The 14,522-nt window shown below is 44.4% G+C and overlaps 1 protein-coding gene across 1 annotated transcript in view; it reads left to right on the top strand.

Moving 5' to 3' along the window:
* Nucleotides 1-14,522, top strand: part of GRIN2B (glutamate ionotropic receptor NMDA type subunit 2B) — a 168,143-nt gene that overhangs the window by 131,907 nt on the left and 21,714 nt on the right. Inside the window, exons 4-8 of the mRNA XM_049792086.1 lie at nt 6,273-6,481; nt 6,801-6,972; nt 7,643-7,796; nt 9,352-9,477; nt 12,456-12,685. Of these exons, the coding sequence (XP_049648043.1) occupies nt 6,273-6,481; nt 6,801-6,972; nt 7,643-7,796; nt 9,352-9,477; nt 12,456-12,685 (891 nt within the window). The remainder of the gene's footprint in view (nt 1-6,272; nt 6,482-6,800; nt 6,973-7,642; nt 7,797-9,351; nt 9,478-12,455; nt 12,686-14,522) is intronic.

Below are 14,522 nucleotides of genomic sequence, written 5' to 3'. Positions count from 1 at the left end.
CCTTTTCGTCCTCCCTTGTGTATCTATCCCCCCTTTATTTATACAGAGCAGTCATATCCCCTCTTGGCTTTCATTTATCTAGGTTAAACAAGCTTTTTAATCTCCTCCTTTAAGGCAGGCTCTCTGTTCCCCTAATCGCTCAATCCAAGGTTATTTCTGATACCTAGCTTTTCTGTAAGGTTCGTTGCTGCTTTGCCCAAACCGAGTGTAAAACAGCACAACCTATTGGCTGTTGCGTAATTTGGGGGTGAAGAAATGTATCAACTATCAGATCCAGAAAAAAAGACATCAGGGTGCTGCTGTTAAAATTTGCATTTGTTCTCCACCTTATCTTTATGAAGCTAAAGTCTCCCATAATGACTTAGTTCCTGATAAAATTTCTCTTTAATAACAGTAATGACATCCTTACCCAGACCGAAAGCCAAGCCTGTGGAGCTACAGTAGATCTCTGTAGTTCAGTCCTGGTGGAATATCTTGCACCAGCCTTCCAAAAACTATCTCGGTCCCAAATGATTCCACTTATTTATGCATGATTTATTTCTTCACGGTCTACGGCAGCATTAAGGTTACAACAGCATTCCCCAGGTTTACCTTTACATTTATGTATCCTGAGCAGTGCATACTTCCATTGGCGGTGTCCCAGTTATAATTGCTATTTCTATGGTGTTTCTATTATTCCTACAGTAGCCCTTTTCAGGTCCTGCCCAGTTGTTCTGGTTTTCCCATGTCCTCATTCAGGATCTGTACAAATTGTACTGACAAGACTCTTATTTCTCCCTGGACTCTCCCTCCTTCCCAGAGGGGTTAGGTATGCTTTTCCATCAGCTATGTTACCAATAACACTGCTATTTTCTGCCTGCTGCCCAACATCCTACCTTTACCTTTTCTATATTTGATCTTCCCTTTTTCATGTATTAAAATCAGGTGTAAAAGTTACATAAGCTTTTTCCAGTTAACTATCTGACAGCAAAGATAAAAGACAGGAAGTTTTCACATTTACACCATTCGCAGATACATGCTGTATATGTTCCTTCATCGAGCTCTACACATGTGTGTGTATCTCCTCATTTCCATACTATTTGTAAGCCTCATGGCCTTTTCTGTGTTTATCCACTCAGTGCACCCCAGAGGTGAAAAACATACCATTATCTTCACTGTACACAATGTGGAGTGGAGGCACAAGGGTGCACATCAGATTCCAGAGGTCCTCGGTGCAATCGGGAATTTCTGGCTTCCAATTCATGCTCTGTGTCGTTGCCTTAGTGCTTCCCCACCGGAATGAACAAGCCCCTCAGCTCTCTGAAAAAACCCATCGTAATAAGGGAGGAAACATTGAATTTTGGGGAAATGCAGAAAGCAGTTCAAGTCCTAAGTGAGTTTGGAATGGTCTTTCTTCCGTAAATGAAAGCAAATCCCTTTTGTTCCTTTCTTTGTTTCTTCTATAGCAGGACTGGCAGGAATTGAGAGAAGATTGTAAATGAAGAGAGAGTGGTGCAAGGCATGGTGCAAATGGGAGCCTGAATGAAATAAAAACTATGAAAAGATTTTGCCCAGACATAGTTTTCCTGCAGCCTGTTAAAAACAAGCACCTGAAGGTTCAGGCTTTCTCCTGAACCTTCACCCCAAATACGAATACAATGCCTCTAAGCATCTTGCCTAAGAAATGTATCTGAACATTTCTGGTTTTATCCAGAATTGTATTCTGCCGCCTAGTCCTTGAAAGCCAAATTTCTAGGAGGTTTTGTTTTTCCACGTGTTGACATCAGTTAGAGGTTTCTTCGGATGCTCTTGTGTTTTAAAGTCCTGCCTTGGCATACTAGGAGGAGCTCAGAGGCTGGCTTCTGCCCTGGCTGGAACAGGCAATTTGGAAGTTCATGGGAGTAGCTTGTACTTGTCCATACTACCCATCTGGGTATGGATTTTGTAAATGCTGAGACTGGGTGCTGGTCATTTGAACAGGCAGTTGCTTTTCCCAGTGTAGCATACAAGATATCCACTGAATGAGACTACCAACTCCCCTGCGTTATAAATATCTTACTGACCTGATAACATTGAAAGGAGCACAGGTAGAAAAATAAGGAAATATGCTCTCCTGGTATAAATTGCAGCAAGAAGATTTAGGTTGGACATAAGGGAAAAAAAAACTTTTTAATGGGAAGGATAGTTAAGCACTGGAATAGACTGCCCACGGAGACCTTGTGCTCTCTGTCAGTGTAAGGACAGGTTAGACAAACATCTGCCACAAATGGCTGTTACAAGCCTTAGCTCCCCTTGGGAGGAGAGAAAAGCCTCAGTTAGGAATTAGTTTCAGGGAACTAATATGATACACCTTTCATTAAAGATGCGCATTAACATACTGCAGAACACTTTTATTCTGGCTGCATTATACCGCGGTTAAGGCAATTTGCCAGCCTGCTGGAAGGCTTTCGGAAAGCTCTCACTTATTTTCCCCTTGCATAGTCAATCTTACCTTTTGTCTGCATGGGTTAGCTTATAAATTTAGGCAAACCAATAACATATATGATTAACTCTTTGTTCTACAATAGCTCTCGCTTTCTTTTCTTTGCAAATGTATTGGACTTCTACTTCCAACAGCTTGTTATCCAAAGTAGGATCTCATGTTTACGATAAGAATTAGCTGCTTCCCTCTCTCAACTCCTCCAAATTTATCCCCAAACCAAAGTGACTTTCCTTTCTTGATAAGAAGAGATGTGGTAGAGGCAGAGCAAGGGGAAGTTAAAGTGAAATTTTGGCTCTTAGGAGCCCTGCCCTGGCATACAGGAACATACCTAGCGATTGGAGACTATGATTAGAAAGGGGGGTTTAAAGACCCCGAGCATGCTTACTTTTGCTGATTCTGTGACCCTCCAGGGCTCCTAGTGGGAGTTTGGGTGACTAGACTCTGATCGGAGAACACCCAGTGGGTCTTGAAACTGCAGGGTGACAAATATGTAGGATGCCTGGGATGGCTTATTTTTCCTCTTTTTGCTGAGGCAAGAACTGAGCAAAACCTCAGTAATAACAGTTCACAAGCTGTTAATACCAAGTACCCTGAGACTTCAGAAGTGTCTTGCTCTGCTCTGCACAGCTTGGCAGGTTATATTCTTTAAGAGTAGGCATCATTACCTGGGCAAATCTGTGACATTTAATTCTGTTGTGGCTAACCTCTGTCCCCACAGTGAATTACTCCTTCCCTCTCACAGCAGATTATCTAGCATACGATGCACTTTTTTTTTTCTCTCTTGCGTTGTCTCCGTCCTCTGCACACGTGGTGTTTCTTATTATCCTTACTGTCCTTGCCCACATGTTGCTTAAGTCCGCTCTTCTTTAACAACATGCATACACATTTGACCCTTGCATGCATGAGCATGGAAAGAAGTCTGCCCCCTCTAAATTCACAAAGCTTTTCTGACTTTGCTTATTCATATCTGTACGTGTCTGCAGGTATGGCATGCCTGATTATCAGGGTTAGCTATGAAATGTAGTATTTGCATGTATTCTTGAGACACTCCATAGTTAATTTGAAAATTTAGGTCAGTACATTCCCTTACATCCTGTTCTTCTTCCTTTTTGGACAACTTAGAATTATTTTGTTAGGATAATAAGGAAAGGATGTGTACTACTGTATTTGCCGGTTAGGTGCTTCAGTGTGCAGGAGGCTGTGGCAAGACTGTCATTGTTATCCTAATTTCATAATGTCGTCCGTGTAGTACAACACTGTGAAACGTGTCTGGCACGCAGCCTTATGAACTCCCCTTTCTGTCCCAGAGAACTTCTGGGTAATTACGAGTTGGGTTTGCCTATCTGATCTAATTTATCACTTAGGGGTTTATATCATGCCTATTACTGTGATATCTAAGTGCTGCTGAGATGCTGCAAGATGTCTCTTTCATCAACCACTTATTTCTATGATAAGTTAATGTTACTGAGCTGAAGTCTGGGCTGTTCTGTGCAGCATCTTAATCACTGGTCCCTACTGAGCCCTGTGTGTGCAGTTATTCTGCTTGTCTGGTGGCTTCTCTGAACTGGTTTTGGGGATTCGAGCTCAGTTACTTGAGGGCTACACTTGCCATTCAGAAATGTCAGGCTCAAATGATGATAAATTGACCTGCTTGGTCAACGAGTGGGAAGTCCACGGCAGAGCAGACCCTGGGTGATCATGTGAAGATATGCTCTTTTATTCCCCCAGAAATGCGCTCTCCACATCCAGGCTTAGATATTAGCGTGAGTACAGACCATCTGCTGCCCTAGACAATACTGCCTGTCTTTTGTGGACAAAAGGGGCCACCAGTGCATTTAAAAATTAAAACAACTCCTCCCTGCCCACTCAAGTAACAGAACAAAACAAAACAACAACAAAAGAGAGAGAGAGAAAGAAGAAAACCAGCTGTCTACCCTGCTTGCTGGTCCAAGCAGCATGACTCTACAGGTGGAGGGAAAATTAGGGGCAAGCTCTCCTTGGCATATTTTGCCAACTGCTTGTCATAAGGGGCCTTGGGAAGGTAAGACCAGCTGCCTGGCCACCTCAGCCCCTTCTTACAAAACCCAAAGCCTTGCCCTCACTGGGGTGCCGTGTTTACACTGCAGGGATGGATGGGGAGGCTGCTGTCTCTGGGTGATTTCGTCTGCCTTTCTGCTCTCCCCACAAGGCCTCAGAGTGGATTTTTTCTTTCATGGCCAGATGAAGCGTTTGTTTGTTTGTTTTGAAGGTGACAAGTGTTTTATGTGAATTCTAGCAGCTCTCAAATGCCAAACCCCAGCTGGGCTTTGAGTTTCACAGAATAACCGCTGACACCTAATGAGCCTCTAATAAGTGCTTCTCACTCCCGTCCTGTCATTTAAATAAATAAATGAGTGAAATTTGGGGGTGGTGGGAGGGGTGGAATGAAGCTTTTCTGTTTACCCACCAAGCAGGTACACCACTAAGAGCAGTTGTGCAAGCTTCCCACACACCCACACTGGCTCTGCCATCACGTCAACGTGTCTCAGCCCTGGCCTGGAGGGCTTTCTTTGAGGATCCTGCAGGAAGGTTCCTTCTAAAAGCCCAGTTAGTTTCTTGGCCTCCCAGCTTCAGCTGCCAGCCAAGGTGCTAATTAGTGTCAACTGTGAGGGGGGGAATTGAGAACAAAGGCAAGACTTTGATAGTTGAAAGCATAGTTGATGTTCAGGTTTTTCTTTTCCTGGAGTTTTTTCAAGGAATGGTCTACCATGGGCAGTGGGTGTGCTACACGTGTCATCTCTTCAGGGACTGGAGTGGCTTCAAAACAGCTCTTATTTGTGGCAGTAGGTATAAGGCAGCTGAGTCCCATCTCCCTTTTCTGACCCCTGAAGAGATGATCTCTGCTTAAGAAATGGAAAATGAAAAGATCTAAAATTGCAATATATCCTTATGGAAAAATAGCAAGATTAAAAAATCATAGATGCTCTTTGATTTTGTTTTTCATGTGTCAGAAACATAGAGCAATTCCTTGTTGCCAGCTAAGGTATGTAACCAAGTCATTGTGGAAGGACAAGAGTAGGTATTTCAGTAAGGCCTTAGCAGGGGATAGCAAGAACTACTGTTATCAAGCATCTCAGTGTAGTTCTTCTCCTGTGAAGACACTCCTGAAAATGCAGAACATCTCCCTCTTCAGTTGCCTGTCTCTTGGAAGAACTCAGTCCTGACTAGGAATGGGCAACGTTTTTCCAGAAGAACAAGTTATTTCTGGGCAAAACCAAGTTTGGCTAAAATGAATCTGTTTGATGAATTTCACTGAAAACAAATGAAGACAAAAATTTGAAAAAATAAAGAAGTTCTGTTTTGACTTTTTCAAGTGAAGTATTCAGATTTATTTGTTTCAAAATGACATTTGTTTCACCATTTGTATATATTTTTCCTCATTTATCAGGGAAAAAAAACATTTTTATTGTGGCTAGTAGGCTGAAGTCAACATTTCAGGAGACAACAAGCTCTGATCCTGTTGTTTGGCTGAGAAAGGTGAAAGACATCATGTCTGTTTGACCACGGTGATGGTATCGCCCTGGTCATCCACTCACTCTCCCAGAGGGTGAGACCATCACAGAGATGAGACAACCCAGACATCTTTCTTGTTCTCCACTTCCCGATGGTTTGAACCCACTTACTCAGAATCCTTCTCCCCAGAAGTGTACTCATCTTACGTGAGCCGTGAGCTTGGGTACTCCAGAGTAGTCCTGCTCCCTGCAGGAGCTGTGGTGAACGCAGAGGGATGGGGCAACTAGAAGTCTGTCTTCTGTGGTTTGTGTCTCCACAGGTGGGGAAATGGAAGGAAAAAAAGTTGCAGATGAAGTATTACGTGTGGCCCCGCTTTGAGCTGTATCCTGACTCTGAGGAACGCGAGGACGATCACCTGAGTATCGTGACCTTGGAAGAGGCACCGTTCGTTATTGTGGAGAACGTGGACCCCCTAAGTGGCACCTGCATGAGGAACACGGTCCCTTGCCAAAAACGCATAGTGACCGAGTATGCACCCCTGGGTTTTTGTCCTCCTGTTGGGCTCTCCCTTTTCAGCAGAATGTAGAGAGTCTGTTGGGCCAATACCATCATACTCTGATAATCCTGTTTAGACAAGTCACCTCGGTTTGCCCAGCCTGGCCTGCGTCCATTCGTGACGGGCCCCTTTGGGCAAACCATCATCGCGTGTCCCTTCACCCTCCGGCACAGATAGCACAAGTGGAATTCTCCACATGATATTGTGGGAGGGGGAGTGCATACTGGCAACAGAAGGGAATTAAGGGAGTTCTGCCCAGTCTTTTAACCCATTATTGTTGTGACGGTTCAGGAACAAAACCGATGAGGAGCCAGATTACATGAAGAAATGTTGCAAGGGGTTCTGCATTGACATCCTCAAGAAAATCTCAAAGTCTGTCAAGTTCACCTATGACCTCTACTTGGTGACTAATGGCAAGCATGGGAAAAAGATCAATGGGACGTGGAATGGAATGATTGGAGAGGTCAGCAGCAAAGGGAGGGCATGGTGGGCTTCATCCCTGGGCTGGGTGACATGGGTCAGGTCTGGTCTCCCATCATTATTGGGCCCCTGCCCGGGGCAGGGAGCAAGGACAGAGGTGACTCTATAGAAATGATTGGCCTGGATTCTTTCTGGGCATTGGGTGAATTAATCTGCTCTGACACGCTGGCCATGACTACCTTCAACGATTAATTATTATTCTCTATAGTGTCACAAATTCAGCCTTCACAGTCAAAGAAAGAGGGTGATATCCATGCACCAGAGAGGCTGTAACCTAGATGATGCTTAGATCGTATATAAGGTGCATAAAGATTGAAATAAGACTTTGCAGTGTTAGAGGGAGGAGAAAGCAAGGACAGAAAAATGAGATAAGATGTCTTCTCAGTGGATGATGTGTTTATCCTAAGACCTCTGCGGATTTATTTTTTATACACATACCAGCTTTGAGGGAAGATTAATGTCTATAGATTTCCTGAAAGAAAAAGGTGTCCTGATGAAAGATTAGAAAGGAGAGACGATAGAAACAATATAAAGAATGGGATTACAGGAGTAAAAGGACTGTGTGGAAAGGCAGGAAGGTGAGAAGGGGCTTGGCTGTGGTGCTTGAGAGGTGCCTCGGGTCTGTGTGTCATTTCTTCCTTTCCTTCCTCCAGGTTGTCACGAAACGGGCCTATATGGCTGTGGGATCCCTCACCATTAATGAGGAGCGTTCAGAAGTGGTGGATTTCTCTGTGCCCTTCATTGAGACGGGAATCAGTGTCATGGTGTCACGTAGCAATGGAACTGTCTCACCTTCTGCCTTCTTAGGTATCATTTTAATCTAAAATTAAAACTTCACCCAGTGTTCATCAAAAATTAGGTGAAGGTTGCTTGTGATTCTTAGCCTGAAAGTTCCTTTTTGGGAGTACCTGTGGGACAGGTGTATAAAAATAAACTGTGATGTTTTAGTTCTAAATCCCAAGCAAGCAAAGTCCAGGCAAATGCAAACAGGCACTGCCTAGTTGTTCCAAGGCATTTCTCAGCAATTGTGTGCCTAATCCCAGCAAAGAAGGGCTCACTCGGAGTTGTCACCTACTCTGCAGCATGTGGTTTCCCACTGACTCAACTAATAGTATGGTCAAGGAGTGTAGGCCAGAAGAAAATTGATTCAAACCTTATAGCTGGTATGCCATAGTACTTAGTGATAACAATTGGCAATAAATTGTTGTACTCTGAGAGGCATTATTTGTAAAGAAGGTATTAACTTGACCCTCCCTTGACAGAGCAACTGGTAGAAGTCAGAGATCTAATAGAACTTTTCAAGAAGAGTTGAGCCATCAGTTCTGTGCTGACACTGTGTCTTCCAATAAAGTGATTGATTTGTAATGTCCTTTGGTGGTGGAAGGTGATCAGAGAATATAGAAATGATACTGCATTTCCCCAAGACATCCATGTCTTCCTAGTGTCTGCTATTTGGCTTTCTGAAATGCTTTATGATGCAGCAAACACAGTATATGAGTTATATAATTACTGTCTGCTCTCTGCCAGCATCCTGAGAACATTTACAAACAGAAGTAACTTTATATAGGTAAAGAAATTTTTCCAAACCTCTTTAAGTAGGAGTTTCGTGACTACTCACTCTTCAGGAGTTTTTACTTTTAGCCAAGTCCACCAATATTGCTGGGGTATGTCAAAGCAACGATAAAGTTGACTCCAAAATTTTGAATTGCAGTTTAACTGAGGTTGCAATATTGGCTACAGTCTGGAGTAAAGTTCTAAATTTCTCTGATCTGGTTCAGTCCCATCTTTATCAGTTCAGGCTTGGAGAAGGAGAAGACCTGGCAGAGACCAAACACTTGCAGAATATAAATGCTAACGTTTCTGGAGTGAGCCAGTGTTCCCATTGCTACAGGAATGGAATAGCTGAAAAAAGCTACTATCATTATGGCTGAACCTCAGAAATGTAGAGATGCTCTTTGGCTCAATAGCATCTTGAAAGTTGGATGCTTGTCTGAAACTCTGCCAGTTCTGCTTGATTTTCCCCACTCTGTCCAGATGGTGCTGGAGGACTTCCTGGGAACAATTTTTTATCAATGCATTTTATTTTATCAATGCATGCCACAATGGCTGCATGTGGTTCCAGATGGAGCCATGTGTCAGAAATGTAACAGTAAGAAGGAATGCAGTCAGTACAGAGACTGAAACAACACTTCTCCCAATTCAAGAAGTTTTTCAGGTTCTGCTTGAAGGCTTTATTGAAACTTCTGTTTTTCCTCAGACCTGTTTGCCCCACGCTCTCGCTGGGGTGCTCTGGGGAGCGAAGGTGAGGGAGGGGTGAGGTGGTGTATCAGGTCTTTCACCATGGTTTTCTCTTCCTCTCCAGAGCCTTTCAGTGCTGACGTATGGGTGATGATGTTTGTGATGCTGCTTATCATCTCTGCGGTGGCCGTCTTCGTCTTTGAGTACTTCAGCCCTGTGGGCTATAATCGGTGCCTTGCTGATGGCAGAGGTAAGGGAAGTCCCTCCTTGCCATAATCCTCTCTCGCTTCCAATCCCGGCTCCTTTGTTGGGGTGTTTCCTTTGCCTTGAACACGATATGGATCTAGCCTGCTCTGAGCTCTGTGTTCAGACTAAAGAGGGCAGGGATGTATGCGGAAAAAAGGCTCTGAAGAGAGCAGATGTGTATAATGGATAATTTGCTTGGCTCGGGAGATGAAGCTGTGTTGCCTTTCATCTCTAAAGCATGCACCAGCTCCAACTTGTTTCTCATTGAGGGAAAATGGGTCCTGGTAGCCGATGCTGGCAATGGCTATGGTGCTGCGCTCTCTGAGGCAATCAGAGGGCTCAGCGCTGTCAATCTATCCTTCAGTGCTAGGTCTCCCCGGAGAGCAAGCAGCTCTGCCAGCCTCCCAGCATAGTGCTATGTCCTCCAGGCTCCACATCTGTCACCTGGGCACATCCCTTCCCCCTTGGCTGTCTGGTTTGCTAAGGCCAACTGAGAAAGTGCGGAGCTCATTTTCCTGGGAGTGGGTGATGGATTATTTTGCAAGGGCAGCAGGAAAAATGGGAACGAGTGAGTGACCCATCTCTGTGGTTCTAATCTTCAGAAGGCAGCCTGATGAGTTAAAGGGAGGATGGACAGACAGCCTAAGAGAAAACCTTTTTTGCCTTATTGGCATGAAAACAATTAGCAAGTTGGGCCTTCTGTCATCTCAATATCTTCACCCCCTGATGAATCAGCCCTTCAGACCTTTCTGGGTTTATTGGTCCCGTCAGAATAGTGGCAGAGAGACAGTTATTGGAAAATGACTTGTTTGCTCCCTGCTCTAGTGCTTTGAGTTAACTTATGCCGTCAAATTGGAGAGGAGTGGGAAAAAAGGGGTTAATGAGAATGCAGGCAGAACCACACATATGGAGAAGTGGAGAACTTCTCTCTTAACATGGAGCTGTGGAGGGCCTTTATGGCAACTGATTGTAACCACACGGAGCTGTGGACACAAGTAAATACTGCCAAACCTGGGTATCTCTGGAGGGATATTAACACAGATGTGGAACTGAAAGCAGTTCTTAGTACAGGTATGCAGTTGTGCAGTTATTAAGTTCGCTGAACTGCAGCTGCAAGTATCAATATTTCTGAGTAATTATGCACAGTACTGCATGATCAGGCAGATACTATCCCTGACAGATGTAACATGAAGATGTAGAAATCTGCTGCAGAGACTGCAGTGCTTATTTGGTAGTGAATGCTCTGGCTAATGTTACTTTGGCTGCCATTGAACTAGTCTATGATGGTATACCCCTGCCTCCCACACCTCCGTTTTCTCTTTAGGGACACCAAGATTTTCTCTCCAGGGTCAGGTGGGCATGCCCTGATCTAGCCCCTAAATGATGTTGGGTTGGGTTTGGGGCACTCAAAGTTGGAGAGCTCAGAAGGATTCCAGGTCCCTGGTTTGGATCAGAGGCTCCCATTGCTGTCTTAGTTTGTGGCTGACAGAGTAACTGTGAAAGCACATGGGGCGATCAGTGGAGAGAGGAAGGCTTTAGGAGGGAACTTGTCAAGATTTTTTATGCCTTACAGTTCCCACTGATGGTTTTCAGGCCTTGCAGCTCTGTGTCCTAGGGCATGTTACATAGAGAGGGATATAAAGATACCACTCCAGCATATAAAAAGACAGGGACTGGCAAGCCATGTTTCTTATACCAACTTTGTCTCCCTGGCATCTAGAGGCTCCAGTTTTGCCAGGTGATGATTCTGCTTTGAACTTGGTGTGCAGTTCCCAGGGTGCAAAATGAGCCCCTTGCACCTTACCCAGTGCTTTCAGATGATCTATGTTATTCACTGCTCAGGGGTTTGGAGAGGAATGTCAAAACTTTCTTCCCTCTTGTTCCTCTGCTGGAGCCAACGCTAACCACAGGCAGCAGCACTAGGCACTGGTTAGCCTACCCAAGGGAGGAGATAAAACATGGGATGCTAACCCAAAAAGATTGCAGAGCTGGGTTGGCACCATCGGAAAAGTGACAGACCCTTGAACTGTGCCAGAGGGCTTTTGTCCTAAGAGAGTCTTCTCGGTGTCTGAAGCAGGATCCTTGGGAGTAATCGCATCTGCAGTCTCTCTGACAGCTCCTCTTGTGCTCAGGTTGAACTGATTTTGGTTTGGGTTCCCACCAATGGAATCAGCATATGCCGGAGATATGAGGCTGCTGGGAGACAGGCAAGATTTCACAAGTTTTCAGGCCTAGTGCTTCATGAGCACACATGGCTTTGGGGTATGAGTCACCTTCCATGCTGAAAAGTGAATAAGGGAAAAGTAGCAGCTTTTAAAACACTGGATCTGCTCCTGGACTGTCTGGGGCAGGGCTGCTGATTTTCCTGAGCTAGACCAAAGTGTATGTCACTGTTACGTACCTTAGACACTGAACATGGGGAGAGGGAGCTGTGTTCTTCTCTGGCTTGTGTGTCTTCAACAGACTGGGTAATGAAACCCTCTTGCAGAGGTATTTGTAAAGCCCTGTTACTTCAGATGGTGCTCTTCCTTGCACCTGTACAAGTACAGTGAAGGCCATGTTTTGCACAGGCGTATGCTGGGAGTTCAAGGACAACATCACTGTTGAATAGCTAGGAATGAAGATAGAATTTTTGTGAGCAAACTATTTCTGGTGACAACACTTGAACACTTGAAATGGAATGTTTACGCTTTTAGATATTCCAATCAGGTACAAAAAAAGCCCTTGTAAAAGGTTTCAGTGGAAATCTTTGAGACAGAATAAATATGGAAGCTTGAGGATGTTTTAAAAAAACTATTTTTCAGGGTTGCACTTTGCTGAGATACGGTGTCATGAACATAGGGGAGCGCAGCTGTGGACATTCATCTCACATATGGGGATAGATACTGCTCTTAACTCTGAAGTCAAGATGCATATGTGAATAGAAATGCAGACCATTTACTGAGATGCTCACTGTGGGATCATGTTTCTCAATCACTCTAGAGCCAGGAGGTCCCTCTTTCACCATTGGCAAAGCTATCTGGTTGCTGTGGGGGCTGGTGTTCAACAACTCTGTGCCAGTGCAGAATCCCAAGGGTACCACTAGCAAGATCATGGTGTCAGTGTGGGCCTTCTTCGCTGTCATCTTTCTGGCCAGCTACACTGCCAACCTGGCTGCCTTCATGATCCAAGAGGAGTACGTGGACCAGGTGTCTGGCTTGAGCGACAAAAAGGTAATGGATCCAGTCAAACCCCCAAAGCAGCCTTTTCCACAGAAGAGGCTGCTCCTACCCTCTCTTCTCTGCTTTTACTGGGAAAGTGTTCAGTTTTTTTCAGAGTGACATCATAGCTTTAGTCCCTGGTTTTACTAGCACAACTGCTCTTTGTTGGTATTAAGTTGCATTTTCACATGTTTTAAGCACTTCAGGAATGAATTAGAAACAGAACTGAACTGTGCTTGCATGATCCCAGACCACACCTTGACTGTCAGCAAGAAATGAATTAATGGAGCTTTGGAGACGATGTGTATAATGGCTGTAACCTGCTTTTTCAGGATGAAATAATTTGTCTTTGTGAGAATGCTGGCCATTAGGCTAGCAAATATGATCTGTTAGTTTATTCTGGGGACAAGTTCTGCCCGTGGGGGTAAATCAGCATGGCTTTGATGATTTACTAGTCCTTGCATTTGAAATTATACTGTCATTTTTTCAAGGCCTTTGGAAGCTTAGCACAAGAAATTGTTTCCTGTTCGGAGTGTGTTTCGCTGCCTTGTTTACATGCACTGCATTTTGTCCTCACAGCGCATTTGCTTTTGCTGGGCTCTGCACACTAAGGATTTCGAGGAGATTGTTTGTGCGTGCAGGTTAGCACTGCCTGGTTCATGAGGGTCTGAAGCTTTACACATTGCTTTATTTTTGTTTTGCGGCAAGGTTCATCACAAGGAGTTGAGGGTTGTGAGGCTCGATTGCCCATGCTGAATTTGTTACTTAATCACTGGGGCTGCTTAAGGGGTCATGCCATTGCAGGGCAACCAAATAGCAATAGGTCACACACACTGCTATTGGGGATAGCAGCAAGAAGAGGACTGCAAGTGTCAGCTGCTGGACTGATTATAGTTACTGTCTCTTGTGTCCCCCACGATAGTCTAGAAATAAATTGTGGCCAGGCCCCCTGTGTATACAGTGTCCTGTGCAGCAGGCTGGAAATTCTGTGGTGGATTAATTTTTAAGAGTTTTTTTTCCCCTTTTGTTGTTTTTTTCCTGGAATGAAATATGACACAGAATAATGCAATCCGTGCAGAAGTGCTCCTATTATTTGCTTTCATTTCAACCCCAATTTGTTTCACGCTGTCTCCACATTTGCAGTGCGCTGTGTTGAGGAGGGGGTGGAGGGGAGGATGCTCTTCTGCCAGGTGGAGGTTATTGCGGAGACTCCTTAGAAGCTGTGGACTACATCAGACCGAAAGACTGTTCAAAACCAGCCAGCCCTATCAGAGTTAACATTAGTTTGTCATCATTAGGTTTTCAACTGTCTGAGCTAAATGGGGTAGTTCATACCTGTGATCTATTGTTTCAGGCTGTGCCTAGGCTCATGGAGAGAGCCACGCTTTCATTCTCATGTTTTTCAAGATATTCTTCATACCTGCAGAGATATGTGCATGAAATATCAATTGAAAGCGGTAACTCCTAGAACTCCACGGAGCCTTCGTATACAAGTTTCTGGGCCTATTTTAGTTGATTGCACTGTAGGGCCGCCTGTGTGTATTGGACTGAGGTCATTTTCTTTTCTTTGCCAACATACCTGTGTTTGCTTTTGCTATCCTAAAGCATATGTGCTCTGTTTCATGGGGAAGAGAAGGGCCACACAGTACATACTCAGATCATCGTGGTATGCCTCAAACACAGCTGCTAGTGAAAGTACAACATTAGGGTAAAATTACGATCTACCAGAGCATCTGGAATCAGATGAAAATTGGCTGGTAAGAAACTGAAGGCCAACTGCTGCCTCTGGAGGATAGACAGGTGGGACTAACTCCATCCAAAGGATGCGAGTGAATGAGCTTGATCTACT

The sequence above is a fragment of the Accipiter gentilis genome, chromosome 34 (genome assembly GCF_929443795.1).
Source record: "Accipiter gentilis chromosome 34, bAccGen1.1, whole genome shotgun sequence".
Classification (NCBI taxonomy): Eukaryota; Metazoa; Chordata; class Aves; order Accipitriformes; family Accipitridae; genus Astur; species Astur gentilis.
Note: the sequence above shows the minus strand (reverse complement) of the source record. Positions and strands in the feature narration are given on the sequence as shown.